This window comes from Heterocephalus glaber, unplaced genomic scaffold, assembly GCF_053883595.1.
Source record: "Heterocephalus glaber isolate CG9 unplaced genomic scaffold, H.glaber_assembly_v1.0 deba00000071, whole genome shotgun sequence".
Classification (NCBI taxonomy): Eukaryota; Metazoa; Chordata; class Mammalia; order Rodentia; family Bathyergidae; genus Heterocephalus; species Heterocephalus glaber.
Window position 1 is genome coordinate 16479348 of NW_028258137.1, and position 19248 is coordinate 16498595.

Genomic DNA, 19248 nt, shown 5'->3' on the forward strand with positions numbered 1-19248 from the left:
GAAGAAATTTAAATGATCAAATGGGTTCCAATGGCAGTACTGGGAGTTTTTTTTATAAGAGCAATCAAGAGAGACCACTCCCATAAGGCCATTATTAAGCATGGACCTCTTAGAGTGAGCCTGTCAGTGAGACACTCGCTATCTGAAGGAGCAGCATTGCAGGCAGGAGCACCTCAGTGTGTTTGTACTACTTTATTAACACAAAACACTCAAACTAAATAGAACAATAATGATTCAGTCTAAGTTTTATTCTGCATGGCATAATGTATCATACATCACTGTATTCCTAGAAGAATGGCAAGGACAAAGTAACTACTTTTGGGCCAGGGATTTAGCTCTGGTGCCGCTGCGTGCCTTGCAAAAGCAAGGTCCCGAGGTTCAATCCCCCATACCAAAAAAAAAAAGATTTCTGCATTTCATCTTTCCTAATGATATAATTTCAACTGCATACTCGTGTTGCTCAAAACAGACCAATGTGTATTGCACACCCATGCATGAGTGCAAAGTTTGAAGAAAAACAACTTACTGCAAAATGAAAACTTTCAATGTTTTATTTTTGACTGCAGCTGTTTACAGAAATATAGTTGCGAGTATACAAATGTTCCAATAGAAGCAAAATATCTTTTTAATATTTAACAAGTTATCACAGATAGCTAAAAACATAGATGCAAATGAAATTCCCCCAGAGAACAAACTCAAAATATCTGGTGTCAGTGCTCTGAAATCCCTACTATGAAAGCCATATACACAAAAATGTAACCTTTATATCACTGCAGGACAATAGAAGAAGGCAGTTCAGTGGTTGATCAGTGTGCTCAAGCAAATAAAATTAAAAATTAAAATGGCAGAAAGATAGCTAAACCACTTGAGAACAGATTCATGAACTATTCATAATATACTTAAAGATTAAGTAAAAGACATGAATGAAACTGAGTAAAAAGTTGTCAAAAAAGTAGCAACCACTTGGAGCTTATCATTGGAAGTAAGGGAAGAAGGTGAGTAGGTACATTCATTAGAGCAAAAGAAATGAGCAAGTTTTTATCATTGGAAGAAAGGGAAGAAGGTGAGTAGGTACATTCATTAGAGCAAAAGAAATGAGCAAGTTTTTTGGAATCAGCCTGTTAATAGTTAGGTCATGATCACTTCAATGGAGGACAGTTATTATTGTTTTTTATTTGTTTTGAGATAGGGTCTCTCTATGTAGTTTAGGCTGGCCCTGAACTCACTATGTAGCCCAGGCTGGGCTTAAACTTGTAGTGATCCTCCTGCCTCAGCCTCCCAGTGCTGGGATTACAGGCATGGGCCACTACACTTGGCAAGGACAGTTCTTATTGGACACAGAAGTCTGATCCCAATCCCTTTCTCACACATCTGAGATCTTTTATGTGTATGTTTGTGTGTATGCTGTCCTGAGGTGCACTAGCTAAAATAATAATAAGCAAGCAGTCTCTACAAACCAGGCAGATGATTTCTAAGGGTGAGGGGAAAGAATGAAGGAGAGTAAGCAAGTAGGGGTAACAGGGTTAAACATAAAAATTTTAAAGGTTATTACAAATTGGGGTTGAGAAGAATCAGGGTAAAATTCTTTGGGTAGAGGAATATACAGTATTATGTAATAAAGTAGGGAAAAGGGAATAAGAAAGGAGGAATGTAACTAGAGCATCTCCCAATAGTTTGCCTATGAATTCACTAGCACCAAAGCTTGTAGAATAAGCCACTTAAACTTCCACTGCCAGTAATAAGGAAGGATAGCAGTGGTGATTTTTAGAAAATGATTATGAACTTACTTTTAATCTGAAAAGTGAATTTTTTCTTTCATGAGCTAATTAATTGGTGATTTGTAAACAGTGGAAGATTAGAATACTTATGGAAGTACTGAACTAGACAAGGAAATTAAAATGAATAAATCTATTTATCTTGTGGCTAGTTTACATTTACCATGATGCTAACAACTGAAAAGGGAAAAATGCCCAAATTATATAATGCATTATCTTGTTTAATATTTATTTTAGTAAACAACTCTTATCTGAAACATAAACTCCAAGGATACCTGTATCTCTACTGCAACATTCTTGTATGACATAAGCTATATTTAAAGAAGTTTTATCTATTAAAAGAAGAAATTATATAAGGTGCTGGGTTAGACCCACCAGCCATCTTATTTACTATTTCAGATACAAATATAATTATAAGGAATGATAATTTTGTTCTGAGAGTTGATCTAGCCACAATAAAATTGTGGTCTGCTAGTAAAATAAGAGGCAATGAAAAGAAAGCTTGTATTACACTGCCTACAATGTACCCATATTATAGATAAACAGGAGAAGTTAGCACCCATTAATTATCTGAGCTACTTAAATGTGGTAACAAAAGAAATACTGAACATTGCACCTATATATTTAAATTAGTCATTTAATGTAAACTTTTAGTAAGTGGTAGGAAAGTGCCAAACCAAGTTAACTGAATTATCAATAACCAGATTAACTGTATACATAAAATATATGTGTTTCTCAGGCAGTACTGAGAATAAATTATCATTGCCAATAAATGATTATAGATAACCCACTAAGCTGAATTTACATAAAGGACAATGTATAATCTTATCTCCATGAGTAGGAAAAGAAACTTTCTCGCTCTCACTAGATATATTTTATACCAATGATTCTAAACTTTAGTGTGCATCAGAACAACCTGGAGGGCTTGTTAAAACAATCTGCTCAGCTCCATTTCAGTCTGTCTAGGATAACGTCCAAGAACGCGCATTTCTAACTAGTTTCCAGTTGACACCGATGCTAGCTGGGGGCTGAGGATCATACTTTTAGAACCATTGGTTTACATGTAGAAAAGTTCATACTATAATGTTCTTATATATATGACACAAAATATACAGGAAAGTGGTTGGGTTTTAATTAATTCTCAAACATATAGATTAGTAACATTTTAATGTTTCTAAAATGATTTGTTAAAGTGCAATAATTTCTCTTTTATAGCCCACTACATTTTTAAGTCCCACTATAAAGTTATTTCAGAGAATATACACATTAACACTTACACCAAGTCAGATATTCAAATTAAAAAAGGACACAGTAAATAGTTAAGATGCATTCATTAGGAAAGAATCATTACTATATAGTATTTTTGGCTACTTTGGAATGATTAAAGTGCATAATGTCAACAGGTTATTAAGAATATTGCATAAAGGTTTATAGACTTCAGTGCCACTAACAGTCACAAAAATCTCTCCATGTGGAAGGGAGCTCTATCACAAAGGTACTACAGTCCTAACCTGCTGTTGATGGCCCTTTCTACAAGCACCATCCCTGTGGTGAGGGGCTGAAAGAAAAACAAAATTAACAAACCCAGAAAGACTCTCAATCCAACTATATCTGGTAAAAAGAAATTATTTTCTTAGGCCTGAAAAGACTCAGCTCTAACTTTTTCCATATTCCCTTTGACACATTTTCTTAGGCAAATTACTGAAACTCAGATGGGCAAGAAGTGCACTATAACGAACTGCTTTGCCATAGAAAAACTGACATCATCATGCCTTGCCTAACCTATGTTTTAGTGATTTATTTGCATCTATCTAAGATCATAAAAAAATGTTTTACAGTTCCTTCCTGCAATTTATACCCACCCATTTGTTTAGATGTCATCTCACACACATAGTAAAAAAATTTCACTAGTATTAAGGTAAAACCTATTGTTAGTTGAAATGAAGACAAATTTATATTAGCCTAACCAGTAATCTTTTACTTAAGGACAAATTCTAGCAATGCATCTCTCCTGCTATTCTTAAGTCAAAGGAACTTATGAAGTAAAAGTTGGGACTTAATGAAAAACCAGTTCTTTACATGTTTTTGGCAACAGTGAAAAATGAAATAAGAAAGGGGCACTATCATGGTAAAAAGGCACTTTTCCATAAACATTTAATCTAAATATAAAACATTAATGCTAAAAAATAAAAAAAGAATTTTATTAATAAATGAGACTTAAAATAATATGAAAATAAAGAGCTTTAAAAAGTAATTAGAGCACTGGGATATTCAAATGATAATGCAGATTATTCTGATATTTACTACATTAAGAACAATATCTCTACAATTTAGCTCTAGTGACACAAATAGGCAGAAGGGAAAACCTCTTTTATAATATATGTTAGGAGATTCTACTAATCCACTTACTAGGGTATATACTGAGTTTCTTTTTTCTTTTGGTAATGCTGGGGATGGGACCCAGGGTCTGGCACATGCTAGGCAGGTGCTCTACCACTGAGCTATACACTGTCCTGAGTTATTCCTCTAATCTATCTGCTGGATTACAGTCTCTCTCTTGTTAAATCCTTCCTAATAGCCAAAGGCATGCAGTTATAAAATGGTGTCTTGGTTAGGGATGAAACCTATGGTCAAGATGCAGAGTTAAAGCTAATAGGTCCCATATAATTTCTAATTAGTTTAAATAATCAGTTAAGAAATAGATACTAGACCAGAAAATTTCACCAGGAAGATGAAAAATTCTCAGATTACTCCTAATGAATATTTATAACTCTGCTAAATTTAATTAGTAAATCATTTTATTTCTGGTCTTTGTTGATGTATCTAAGATTTCACTTTTCTGAAGCAAGCATTTAAGATGGCTTAAAAGGTCAAAAGGAATGAATTATCTTAGTTCTGAAGGGACACAGATGCATCACCTTCCTCTGACACTTTTTCATGGGTAGATTAGCCAAGGTTTTCATGGGCAAGAAATACACTATATTGAAATTTCAAGCACATTATATTAAAAAAAAAAAAGCAAATTAGGATGGAAGGAAAATGAGAGGAAAGAAAAGAAGGAGGAGAAGGAATAAGAACAGGGAGGAAGGGAGAGAAGAAGGGAGGGAGGAGAGAGGGAGGAAGGATGGAAGAAAGGAAGAAAGGAAGGCAAGAAGGCAAGAAGGCAGGCAGCCAGGCAGGCCAGCCGGCCCCTTACAAAAACTGCTTCTATAATGAACAAAGCCCTTTGAAACCTGTTCTAGGGAGACTGGGTAAAACAGATTTTCATTGGCTAAATAACAACATGATATTCTAAATCATAAGTAACCTGATACTCTTATCATATTAATATGATAAAACTGAGAAGCAAAATATGATTTCTAACTATCTTCTACTGGTGTAGATATATAATGGAATGATAAGAAGGAGTAACTCACATGGAAAGACAGAGAAAGACAATGAGATAAGCTCCAAGCATTTGTGTGAGTTGCTGAAAGCAAGAATAAATGAATGTAACAGCATAAAAAAATGTGGTTCACAGTTTATTTTGGTCTTTCTGCCATAAATTAATAAAGTGTTGTTTCCAAGGCCTTTGCTGGCTCACTGAGTTTTCTGCAGTTTCCAGCTGCAACGTGTAAACGTAATTAGGAAACTGCATTATTAGAATAAGTATCAACCACTGAGCTAACTCTTCAATTAAAAGACAAATACTCTTTGTGACCAAATTATATATTGAATGTTGAATTTAACATTGACCTTTAGGGGTAAGGAACATTTAATAATGTAAAAAAACAAAAAACTATCATTATTGACTAAGAATATGGTAGCATATCACAGCCCTTGTATAAATAACCACAAAATTTATGACAATAAAAATTGGATTTTATGCCTCCATCCAATCAAACCACTACGGTTCAGGTGTATCTTCTGTTCTAAACCTAGGTATTATAAAACAGAAAATTGGTCCCAGTGACTTGGCATTGCCAATCAGTACTTTGTAAGGATAAACCTCTTGCTAAACCACAGAACAGAAGCACCACACAAGCCAGTCTTCTTGTCACCATTCATGGTGCAGTATTAACACACATTCTAATTGGAACTTGAACAAATAGACTTCTTGAGTATCCTACACATTCTCAGAAGAAAATTCAGAAATAAATGTAGTTTTTTTGGGTTTTTTTGTTTTTGTTTTTGGTACCAGGGATCGGACTTGGGACCTTGCAGGCGGCAGAACCACTGAGCTAAATCCCTGGCCCTATTTTTTTTTTTTTTAATACCTGCTGGGTTTGATTTCTCTGACATTATAGGGAGCCCTCTAGGGTTTAGAGTTTTACATTTTAAAACCGAAGCACTGGATTGTGTGGCTGATTCTTCTCAAAACCTGAACTATATTGGGTAATTTTTCCTGACTGGGGACAGGGAAGGAGATATATTGAGAAAAATACTTTTTGTTCAGAGAATTTATAAAGTAGCTCTGGATATTACAAGATGGGAAAAATGTTATTAAAATTACAAACATGGGGATTTTTAGTGTTTTTATAAATAAAAGGCATAGAATACAGAAAGCCAATTAACAATAACAATAATAAAATATTAAATACGTAGTGAGCAAAGACTGAATGGCTCATTCTTGTGAAACACCACTTGACACAACTGTCTCAATAGGTTTCCTTACTCATTAACTTTTTGCTGAGTGAAAGATCCAGCAAACACACAGGAAGCTGCCTTTAGCCCACTAATAACATCAAGGAACTGCCTGATGGAATGGCTACAGATGAACACGTCATTTGTTTCAAAAGGTACTTAAATACTCAGTAAAGACATAACAAACCCCCCCTCACTGTTATCAGACGCCACGTTGTGGTAGAACATCAGACAAACTCACAAATTTACCACAAAAATGTGTGGCAAAAAAAGAATAGTTTATATATATGTATATATATAAATTTCTATATTTATGCCAATGTACTCACTCAGTACAAATAGCAAAATAGTATACCATTTCCTAAATACAAAATATAGCTTTCCAAAAAAATGAAACACACATTAGATATAAACCATCCAAAACTTGAACGATTGAAACTGTATTCAAAATTAAATGACCTAGAGTAGGTCTCTTTCTGAAAAGTTCCCTTCATATCGGCAAGAAGCCTGTACTACTGAAAACGTAATTCAATGCCTCTCAGAGAGAGAGAGAGAGAGACAGAGAGAGAGAGAAAGAAAGAAGGAAGGAAAGAAGGAAAGAAAGAGAGAGAGAAAGAAAAGAAAAAGAAAGAAAGAAAGAAAGTGGGGAATGGGAGGAAGTATATAGGAGAATAAAGAGAAAAACAGAAGAATAGCACATTCAAAGAACAAAGGAAGACATCACAGAAAGGATAAAATCTAGCTATATAAACAAAACCAACACCACAATTCCACACAGTTCAACTAAATGTATAGGATAGGAAGAGGGAAAAAAAAAAAAATCAAACAGAAAAGTAGCTTCCAACAACAATTAACAGGCTATTTTTTGTACATTTAAAAAACAAATGGACAAGGATACCAAAATTTTTATCAGTACATAGAACCCACACACACGTTGGCCTTATACTGCATTGACAGCTTTCCACATGCCCAAAGGAAAATTAGACATAAGCACATATCTTGACACAGGTGGTAGTTAGAAGCAGGCATCCCATGGGTGGCAAGAACACCCAAAACTGTATAACTAACGCTACATCTGCAAGTTCTGGAGTGTTATTTTGCTCTTTATAGATGTAACACAAGTTAGTACACTTAATTTTAAGCCAATGATATGACCCTGTAAAGCCTAAGGCTTGGGGGAGCCATTAGGTAAGCGACCTCTTCAACTTTAAAGCACTGAGGTGACAAGTGAATTACATTCACTGCAGCTCAGGGAGAAGTAATGTTTCAACAAGTTTTAGTTTGCCTTTGTTTTTCAAATGAAAATGTATACTGTTTTTTATTAGAGGAAAAAATTTAAAGACTTCAGAACAGCACCGTTCATGGGGGCAGGGTGTGTGGGGAAATAGATGCATTGTTCTTTCAGGAATCAGCTCCCAATAATTCCAAAAGAGTACTCCTTGCCCTGTGCTGCAGAGTCGCTAGGTCACCTGGGGTCAAAGTGGCCTTTCCATTTAAGTTGCTACAGGGTCACAGTAGTATATTAATAGTTGTCTAAATTGAAGTGAAAAGGAAGTGGAAAATAAGAGATGCATATAAAAGGGAATTCCAGCCTGTGACTGGATTAAGAAGAAAACAGACTAATTACTGTCAGTTAAACTGTAGGAGGATATCAGAACATAATTTACCATGTATTACCTCCTTCATTTTTCATAGAGCAAAATAACAATTTTTCTATGCAGTTATGGCTAAACCTCTTAGTAGAAATACAGAGAACTAACTCTCTGAAAAATAAAATCAATAGCATTCCAGCTGTCCCCAGTTTTGTAAAGTGTGTCATCTGCTTTTGTGTTTAATCCAGAGTCCTCTAATTTGTGTAGAGTTCTTAATACAGCTTACTTGTCAGAACGTTACCCCTTCAATTTTTCCATAAAAACTGAAAGATTCCTTCACTTTGGCCAACCGCTGTACTTTTCATATTAAAAAAAAAAAATCAGCCTTAGTTATTAATGAACTTTACCTCTTCATAAACCTTTGTGTGACTAAAATGTGAGAGAAAATAATGATCAAAAGTAAACATGACAAATATTATTTTCTAATAGCAGTAACTGAGCTGTCCAACTTTGAATTTAAACTGCACTTTTAAAGAAATTGTGCGTAGGAAAATGGCAACAATTAATTCTGTCAGTTAGAAATTCAAACAGATTCTCAGTCATCACTGTTATTAGGAATATAAAATATGAAGATGTTAACATTGGTGGCTAATTACTGCAACAGGCAGCAAAGATGTGCTCTTTTGCAGTAAGAATAAAATCTATCCATGTACTCAGTTTTTTATTTTTATTTTTTTAGTAATATAGTTCAGTAAGCTTCACAGAACCACAAGATCTCAGGACATCCTGGAATCACGATTTTTCCCCCAAGGAAATTCTGAGAGAAGAAAAAGAAAGAAAGAAAAGAAAAATTTAATATAACTCACTAGAAAGGGAAAGAACTTATAAATTGTGTCTCCCTGAAAGATCCCAAAATATATTACAGGACTGTAAGTAGAGTTTTATCATATTTATTCTTCCACATACTTTTCTCACTAAATATCTCTTAAAGAAAAGAGAACTGGGGCATGATCATATCCAACATATAGTATGAGAGAAACAATTTGCATTCATCAGATTTCTTATTCCTAGGCAAAGAAAGCTTAGAACCAGAAGGAATGCCCAATATTAACAATATGACCATACACCATCATTCAGAGTAATTTACCATCTTGTGAGAAATCAGTGTTTTAATAGATTATAGTCTAACCAGTGCTTTAACTTAACCAAAATCTGTAAAAAGAAAAAATATACTGATCCTTTTCCATAAGAAGCGAAAATGTAATACTTACATATCCAGTTAAAAGGAGCCAGTCAAGCTGTTCCCTTGGTTTTGCAAAGAAACGAGCAAATCAATCTTTTCGATGTTCTGGTTGGTGTTTATAGAGGATGCCAGTGGAGAATTCTCTGGCATTTGCTGAGACAGAAGTGTTGTCACAGGTGACTGCCCCTCGTTTTGTGGTTGGCCTGGCTGACTTATGGCCATCAACTGCTCTGGCAATGTACCTGGTCCAGAGGTTAAAAGCTGACTACAGTCTGCAGAGACATTGAAAACAGAAGCTACATGATTAGTTATGATTCATAAGAAAATTAGTTGCCAGGGGAAATTTGTCACTGTATTTATCCAGTATATTATTAAAAGTGAGGCACCTGACAGTCTGAGAAGAAGGTTTTCACCGAATGATACTGGAATTCATCTTAGGTTTCTTCTAAATAGTATAAAAATACAACTTTTCTTAGATATCACCTTAACTCCTATGTAATTCTTCCTTGATAAATGAACATTAAAGACAGGTGCCTACCTCCTTGCAAACTACTTACTTTAATTGGCTGAGATATTATCTGTCATTCTACTTCATTTTCCTTTCAGGTTTATAGCTAAAAATGTCAAACAAATACCTTTTTTTTTTTTGGTATCAGGCACTGAACTCAGGACCTTGTGCTTGCGAGGTAGGTGCCGGAACCACTGAGCTAAATCCCCGGCCCCAAACACACACATTTTTATACATTACCACATTTGATCCTCTCCTTGCCCTTGTCAAGTATATAATATTATTGTTATTTTACAGTGTGGAAATTTAGGCTTATAACGGTCAACTAAATTGTCTAATATCTCATAGGTTTTAATTGGTATAATTACAACTAAGATCTATGCTCTTAAAACTACTGTATTTTGCTTCTGAAATAATAATGTAATCATTTCAATTGAGTAATGAGAAATTAAGAGTTTCTTACTATTCTGAATGCCAAATAAGAACATTCCTGAAGTCGGCTGAGATGAGCCAGGAGAATTCTGTAGTTGGTTCATTGTTCCTCCTGCAGTGTTGTGAAATAAAGTAGACTGTGGTTGAGGTGAAGATGTGGCTCCTTGGATTCCAGGCAAGTTGTTCTGAGAGGAATAAAGAGGAGACTGTTGCATGTCTTGTTGGGTTATACTGGTCTGCAAGGCAGACATGGATGCTGGAGAGAGGAAGAGTGTAACTTGCTGCTCTTGAGAACTGGGTGACCCTTGTACCAACTGAATCTGAGGAGAGCTATGGAACAAGGAGGTCTGTGAAGACTCAGATGGAGTAGGACCAGGGTTCTGAAGTGAGGAAACTGTGGGCTGATTCTGAAATTGCATGGGCTGCTGCTCTTGATTCATTGAGGCCATATTATTTTGTTGGTGAAAAATCGACTGGTTCTGTTGCTCCTGACTAGCCATTGGATTTTGATTTGGGCTAAATATCATGTTTGGTGGTGGTTGCTTTTGAGATGCCATTGTAGCCATGGTATTCTGATTACTGAATAAAATGCTCTGTTGCTGTTGTTGCTGTTGCTGTTGTTGCTGTTGCTGCTGCTGTTGCTCCTGAGACGGAGAATTACTCTGCATGGCCACTATTGAGTGCTGTGCCTGGAACATTGCTCCTTGTTGGTTCTGAGGCATTGGATTAGGTGGAAGGGAGCCCAGTGAGACCTGAGGCTGAAATAAACCTTGTTGGGAAGGTTGAGCCTGTTCTTGGGAAAGCATAGGGTTCTGGATATGTGATATTGGAGACTGCTGTTGGAAAGCAGCTTGCTGTTCAGTGTTTGATGTTGACTGAAGTGAAGAAATTGAGTTCTGTGCAAAAAATGAAATCTGTTCTTCTTGGGCTACTGTGTTAGTTTGAAGATTATTCATAGGACTTTGGGAAAGAAATATGTTGGGTGACTGCTGGTCTTGTGGAACTGAAGAGCCCTGCAACACAGCAATGGTACTCTGAGAGTGAAACATTGGAGGTTGCATTTGTTCAGAGGATGGTGTAGAAGTCTGACTGTGGACAATAGGATTTGGACTATGAAAAATAGAACCTTGAGTTTCCTGGGTAAGGTTCTGAGGATCAGCAATAGGATTCTGAGGATGAAAAAGCTGAGCCTGTGAGTGAGAAGACTGTGGCAAAAAATTCCCAGACTGAAGTGACATCATCTCATTCCCTTGCTGGAATAAACCATTACCTTGTTGCTGGGTACCACTATTCTGAACACTCATCATACTTTTTGTAGATGAAAAAAGGTTAACTTGAGGCTGATTGTCCCCACTATGTTGCATTTGGACCATCGTCTGAAAGACACTGTTCTGAATCTGTTTTGCTTGTGCTCCAGTTTCTTCTCCATCTCCTGAGCTTGGTGTCTGAAACATGGTAGTCCCAGGGGTTGCAACTTGCTGTGTGGTGGTTGTAGAAGTTTCATTTCCAGAAACTGCAGGAGAAGAAAACAATTCACACTGCATTTGTATGTCCTCGTTGGCAGACAGTGCACTCATCATGTGAGAAGGCTGCTGGTAAACTGGTGACTGTTGAAGGTTTCCATTTGCTGAAGGAGTTGAAGGGAATAACTCTGACTGAATTTGGGCAGCTGCCTGGCAAATACTCTGTTGCATTTCCATCACCATTGCAGCTGATGGTTCCATCACTTGCTGTTGTTGCTGTTGCGGCTGCTGATTAGACAATGTGCCTTCAGTCTGTGGACAAACACTTTCAGCTCTTCCAGGTATTAAATTATCTTGCCTGGTGTGGACAGCTGGCTCTGTTGAGGAAAACATTCCAGGGCTTACACTATTTTGAATTTGACTGACTTGTTGAAAAATGTCTGCACTGAGCTGTTCTTGAACATTCTCATTGCCATCTGGAGCAGAAAATAAAACTGAAGATAGCTGTTGTTGTGCCTCTAAAACTTGCTGGACCAAATCAACACTTCCACTGTTGCTACTAGTAGCACTGCCTGTAAAACTTCCTGCCTGCAACTGCTGAATAGTATTTTGTAGCTGACTCACACTACTTGGTGAGGGAAAAATATTTGATGAAATCTGGTGCTGTAAAGTCTGTGCTTGTTCTTGTAATGGTGACTGCTGCTGTTGTTGTGAGGCCTCAGTTAGTTGTGACAAGTTAACCACTGTACCATCTGACTGTAATACTTCTCTAGACTGAGTTTCTCTTGCCTGAAACTGTGTAGCCTGCTGGAGTAGTGCCTCACTGCCAGGTAGCTGACTAGAGGCAGAAACTGCTGGAAAGGTCCCAGGCTGTGAGATGTCCTGTGTTTGGATGGTAGTCAGCGTTTCTGTGTTATATGCCTTGGACTGAAGCTGCTGCTGCTTTTCATTTTCCGAAGGTAAGTGGGAAGATGATGGTGATGAGAAGGACCCATTTCCTGGTATGTTAGAGATATTTTCTAAAGCTTGTTGAGTTGATCCAACTGTCTTTGTAGTCTAAAAAACAAAAACCCCCAAATAATATATATATATATGTAAACATTAAATAAGTACACATGATACTTTAAAAAGTATTACTGTTCTAAAAATATACGTAGGACCAATTTTCCACTCAAATAATAAAACAGGTGCAAGACAATGACAATCCATGATAACATAATGTCTGATTTTAAAGTATTATAGGCCAAGAGTCAAACAAGAAAATAGGTTAATAATCAACTACTGATATGCCTTGGCAAGTTAAAGGTAATAAGGGAACATTAATTCTATGCTTTGTGATCAGCAGACCTCAAAATACTTCCCATTTTGTGGATCATCAGTAACATTACAATGGAGAAAAGTGAAAAAGGGAGCAGGAATTAAGGGAACAGACTGGGAAGAAATGGAATAAAAATCTTTTAATTCTGAAAATGCTAATAGACTTTCGGGGTGGGGTGGGGGTGGTTACTGGGTTTTGCTATGTAGTCCAGGCCAGCCTTGAATTCACAATCCTCCCACCTCAGCCTCCATAGTGCTGGGATTACAGGTATGTGCCACCAAGCCCAACTAAAAATTATTTATTAATATTCCTCAAACCACAGATATAAATTATGCTTGTCAAAATGTATAAAACATTCACTCTGAAAAGCAAAATTCATTAAGAATTTAAAACAAAAACAGTGAGAAAAACAGTAAAGTAAATATAGCAATTTTTATATGTGAGGTTAAAATTTGGGGCACTAGTCAATATAACTCACCTTAAAAATAGGGGAAGATCTTTTTTCTGCTGTTACTTCCATTGGAGTAACATCTTCACTCTTAATCATACTGCTTGATATGAGTGGAGTGATCAGGGCACTAGGAAGAATATTTACCTTATCTAAGTTACATCCAGTAGTTTTGATTGCTGTATAGACACACAGACAAAAAGAAAGAAAAGTTTACAATCACAAAAATGATCAACAAATTCTATAATTTAAATGTCTGTGTTTGATGCTCTAACAGAAGCATGATGCAAAACTGGTGGATCAAGATGTACCCTCCCTGTTTTGAAGGACTCTTGGTTTGGCCCCCAGAATGAAGTTTAAACACATACACAGAGTGCCGGGGATGAATCCAGGGCTTCATGCATGGTAGGCAAATATTCTACCAGTTAACCCCCCAGCCCTGCCAGCAGCTTAAGTAGTTCAACTATATCAAGCTATATCTCTTAAGGTCCTCCCAAGTGCTTTGAATTATACTACTCAACATGACCAGGTTATAATCTACAGGCTGGAAATCTCCAGGACATTAAACTGCTCCATTACAACTGTTAGTCTCCTCTTAGCATACGGCTGGCTGGCAATTCTCACAACTTTTTTGTTGAGGCAGGGTCTTGCTGCAGTCCAGGGTAGCCTTGAACTGTCAGCAATCCTCCTGCCTCAGCCTCCCAAGTGCTGGGAATTACAGGCATGCACCACCATGCCTGGGGCTCAACTTTTAAAGGGCAATGAGATTGTCAGAATATTTCTCAACAAAAATTCAAGAAATACCAAAGTAATTCATAAAGTATTCTTTTCTAAATTAATGTTTTAGGAAACTTGAATTTTTCAAGTTGAGGCTATCTTGGGGTACACAGAGCATTCAAGGCCAGCCTGGACTACATAGTAATACCCTGTTTCAAAAAAAACAAAAAAAAGGCAGCGTAGAAATTTTTGAAAGACTATTAATATTACCTTAATCTTGTAATGTTCAACCACTGTTATTCCTTTGGAATTCTATTAGATGTGAACTCAGTGAAGGCAGAGATTTTGTTGTAATTTCCAGCTGCATAGTAGGTAATCAACAATACTTGTTGAATGAAGAAAAAATGAACTAATTTTAACTTTATCACAGTCAAAATTTGTTCTGGATTGTTTGGTTAGTCCTATAGTGCAGTGTTACATATATATATATATATATATATATTTTGTTTGTTTGTTTGTTTGTTTTGTTTTGGTCTTTTGAAACAAGGTCTCAATGTGTAGCCCAGGTTTGCCTCAAACTCGTGGCAATTAATAGTATTTGTGGTCTAAAGTTTCCTTCAGCATCTTTGGTTTTGTTTTATTCTTTTGAGACAGGGTCGTACTATGTAGTCCTGGCTGTCCACTCTCAGTTCTCCTGCCTCTCCTTACTCCCCAGGCTGGGATTATAGGCATGTACCACCATGCTAGTCAATTTTTTCAGTACTTAAATACAAGTTTATATTACAGTTCAATTAAACTACACATACATATCCACTAATAACTGCATCCCCATATAGTTACTGTATAACAGTTCTATACATAGATTTCTCATATGTTTTAGATATGCTTATTATCCAACCCCCCCCCCTTCTGGAGGGTGAGAATAGGCAAAGTACATTAAGAAAGTCTTTTACTCATCCTAAACTGACCAAAAACAAATATGTCTATGGTGTAAATAAGAAAAGGTAAGTAAAAAGTTCAATATCAAAAATCTCTACAAAAGTTAATACAGAAAGATCCAGTATGTATATCATTACCCAGTCTCCCTCCATGATACTATCTTATACAGTACAATTAACCTCAACAAGGATATTGACATTTATATAGTTCACTGATCTTATTCAAATTTCTTATTTTACTAATAGTCATGTATATGTGGGTCTATTTAGTTCCACGCACTTTATCATGTATAGACTGATGTATCACGACCAAATAGAGAAGTGTTCCATCACAAGCATCCTATGTGGGGCCCGGGATTTATCTCAATGGTTCCGCCATCTGCCCCGCAAGCACAAGGACCCAAGTTCGATCCCCGGTACCAAAAACAAAAAACAAAACAAAACAAGTACCCTATGTGTTGGTTGTCCTTTTATAACCTTACCCACTTAACTTCTACCACCCCCTGCCTACATCCTATGTGGCAAAAACAATCTGTTCTATATTTCCATAATTCTCTCATTTCAAGAATGTTATATAAATGGAATCACACTGAATACACAGAGTGTAACTTTTTTTTTCCAGTTCTAGGGATTGAGCCTAGGGCCTTGCGCATGTTAAGCAAGGGCTCTACCACTAATTTCACTCATAGCCATTTTAAAAATTTCATTTTGCAACAGGGTCTTGCTAAGTTGCCTAGATTGGCCTCAAGCTTTCGATCCTCCTGTCTTGGCCTCTGGGACAGCTAGGATTGCAGGCAGACTCCATCTCACCTGGAAAAATATAATCTTTTGACCTTGGCTTTTTTTACTCAGCATAATTTTCTGGAGTACATTCAATTTATTGCACATATCAATAGCTCATTCCTTTTCACTTCTGAGTAGCATTTCAGGGTACGAATATGGCAATTTGTTTAATCATTTATCCAACGAAGGATAACTGGGTCGTTTACAGTTTTTGGCTATATAACTAAGGCTGTTATGATTATTTAAGTACAAATTTTCTGTGTAAATCTAATTTTCCATTTATCTGAGACAAATGACAAAGAATACAATTGCTGGGTCATATGATGACTATGCATTTTGTTTAAAAATATACTACCAAACTCTTTCAGAGTGGCTGTACCATTTATACTGCCATTAGCAATGTGTGAAGGTGGGTCTTGCCTTGTTCTCAATCTTAAAGGAAAAGCATTCAGTTTTTCACCAGCAAGTACAATGTTAGCTAAAGGTTTTTGTAGATGTTCTTTATCAATTGGAGGTATTTTCTCTCCATTCCTAATTTTCTTTTTCTAAATCATAAATAGTATCAGATTCAAATGGTTTTCATATGTCAAGTAATGTAATTTTTCCTCTACAGCAGATTATACTGAGCGTTCTCTTTCAGTACTGGGGATTGAACTCAGGGCCTTTGCACTGAGATACATCCTTAGCTCTTTTTTTTTTCCCACTGGTACTGGGGATCAAACTCAGGACTTTGAGCCTGACAGATAGGCGTGGTGCCACTGAGCTACATTTATGGCACATCCTTAGCTCTTTAAAAATTTTTATTTTGAGACATGGTTTTGCTAAGTCACCAAGTTGCCCAGTTGGGGCTCAAACTTGTGATCCTTCTGCCTCAGCCTCAGCAAGCTGAGATTACAGGCAGGAGCTACCATGCCTGGCCTACACTGATTGCTTTTCTAAACTGAACCAATCTTGCATACCTAGAATAAAACCCACTCGATCAGGTGTATTATTCTTTTTGTACATTGCTGGATTTGATTTGCTAATATTTTGGTGTGAAACTTTTGTGTCCCTAAGAAGACCTAACTTGTAGTTTTCTTTCTTTTTAATATCTTTTCTCTGTTATTTGTTTTGTTTTGCTTTGTTTTGGGATGTGTCATTATGTTGCCTAGGCTGGCCCCAAACTCCTGGGCTGTAGGGATCTAAGAATACAGGTATATATCTTCATGCCCTGCTTCTCATAAACTTTGAGATGCTGTATTTTCATTTTTGTTCAGTTCAATCTATTTATAATCTCACTTTGAAATGTTCTCTTTGACCCATGGATTGCTCAGATATATGCCAATTAATTTGTATTTGAAGATTTTCCTACTGTCTTTTGGTTATCGATTTTTTACTTGATTCCACTAAACTGGAGAATATATATAGTATAAATTTTTATTCCTTATTTTATTTTTTGGTACCAGGGATCGAACTTGGGTCCTTGTGCTTGCAAGGCAGGTGCCGGAACCACTGAGCTAAATCCCCAGCCCCTTGTCTATTTTTAATAAGGCATAACTGTCAAATTGACAATCACACATATGTAATGGATGTAGCTTTGTTTCTGTTTTTCAGAGCTAGATATTGAACCTACCTCAGCAAGTGCTATCAATGCACTACATCCAAAATTTAAAAAAAATTTTAGTGTATAACCTAAAATCAAAATGGATCAAAAATCTAAATATTAAAAATGGAAACTCTGCTGGGAATTTAGCTCAGTGGTTCTGGTGCCTGCCTCGCAAGCACAAGGTCCCGAGTTTGATCCCCGGTACCAAAAAAAAAAAAAATGGAAACACTAAATCTGCTGGAAGGGAAAATAGGTAGAATGTTTGAGGACATAGGAGTAGGCAAAGACCTCATGAACAAAACCCAGACCACATGGGAAATACTATAAAGAATCAACAACTGGGACCTCATCTTATTAAAAAGCTTTTGCATGGGCCAGGGATTTAGCTCAGTGGGACTGCAACTGCCTGGCAAGTGCAAGGTCATGAGTTCAATTCCCAGTACCAAAAAAAAACAAAACAAAAAAAGCTTTTACATAGCAAGAGAAATCACCAACAGAGTGAAGACAACCCACAGCATGGGAAAATTTTTTTACCAGTTATTCAGATAAAGGACTATTATCTAGAATATATTAAGAACTCAAAAAAATCAGACCTCCAATTTTAAAGACCCAATGCAAAAATGGGCATCTGAAATGAATAGACACTTCTCAGACGAAGAATTAGAAATAGCAAATAAATACATGAGAAAATATTCAACATTATTGATCATTTAAGAGATGCAAATTAAAACAACACTGAGATTCCACCTCACTCCATAAAGAACGGCTGCTATCCAGAAAGCAACCAATAACAAATGCTGGCGGGACTGCGGGGAAAAACGGAACCCTTCTCCACTGCTGGGAGTGTAAACTGGTGCAACCACTGTGGAAATCAGTGTGGAGATTTCTCAAAAAACTAAAACCAGAGGTCCCATTTGACCCAGCTATTTTTTTGAACCGGGGATTGAACTCAGGACCTTGCACTTGCAAGGCAGGCAGCAGCACCACTGAGCTAAATCCCCGGCCCTGACCCAGCTATTCTTCTTCTTGGTATCTTCCCGAAAAAATTAAAAGCATCATACCACAGCAATATATGCAAACCAATGTTTATAGTGGCACAATTTGTAATAGCTAAATCTTGGGAACAGCCCAAATGCCCATCAATTGACAAGTGGATAAATGAGATCTTTTTTTTTAATGCAATGGAGTACTACTCTGCTATAAAGAAGGATGAGCTTCAGACATTTATAGCTAAATGGATGGATCTGGAGACCATACTGTAAGTGAAATAAATCAGACACACATGTTTAAATACCGTGTTGTTTCTCTGGTGTGAGAAACCAAAAGTGGAAATAAGAACTAAAACCTGTGATACATATTGGGAAATGGTAAATGGGAACAAAATGTTCAAATGGGAAGGGGAACAAGGGAGGAGGGAGGGAGAAGGAAGGGACAAGAAAATAAGTGAAAATAGAAGGAAAAAATGGAAACAAAGCTTTTGTACATAGGGAGGGAAGGGGTATAAGGGAGGGAATAGGATAAAATTTATTTAAAAAATTTTAGTGTATTTCTCAGTTTTATAATTTCCATTTGGTTCATTTTATAACTCCTCACATTGCCGGATTTTTAAATTTTTCATTTATTTCAAGCAAATTCAAGCATAATTACTTATTAATGTAATTATGGCTTCTTTAAAATTTTTGTCAGGTAGTTCCAACATCTGACTTATCTTAGTGTTCCTATCAGTTAAATGCCTTTTCTCATTCAGGATGTTCTCTGACTCTTTGTAAAACAGTAATATTTTTATTGTTCCCTGACCACTTTGGATTTTTCCCATTACTGGG

The 19248-nt window shown here is 36.5% G+C and overlaps 1 protein-coding gene across 12 annotated transcripts in view; it reads right to left on the minus strand.

Moving 5' to 3' along the window:
- The window catches only part of Nfat5 (nuclear factor of activated T cells 5), a 132886-nt gene that overhangs the window by 15020 nt on the left and 98618 nt on the right, over positions 1–19248 (minus strand). For 11 of the 12 annotated variants that reach the window (XM_013071520.3, XM_004842939.4, XM_004842937.4 and 8 more), the window contains 4 exons: positions 13433–13581; positions 10205–12692; positions 9262–9505; positions 534–8807 (listed from right to left, as the gene is read on the minus strand). In XM_013071520.3, the coding sequence (XP_012926974.1) occupies positions 9270–9505; positions 10205–12692; positions 13433–13581 (2873 nt within the window). In that variant the 3' untranslated portion in view covers positions 534–8807; positions 9262–9269. Of the gene's footprint in view, positions 1–533; positions 8808–9261; positions 9506–10204; positions 12693–13432; positions 13582–19248 lie in introns of those variants that run through there. The other variant, XM_021256776.2, reaches the window with a different exon arrangement.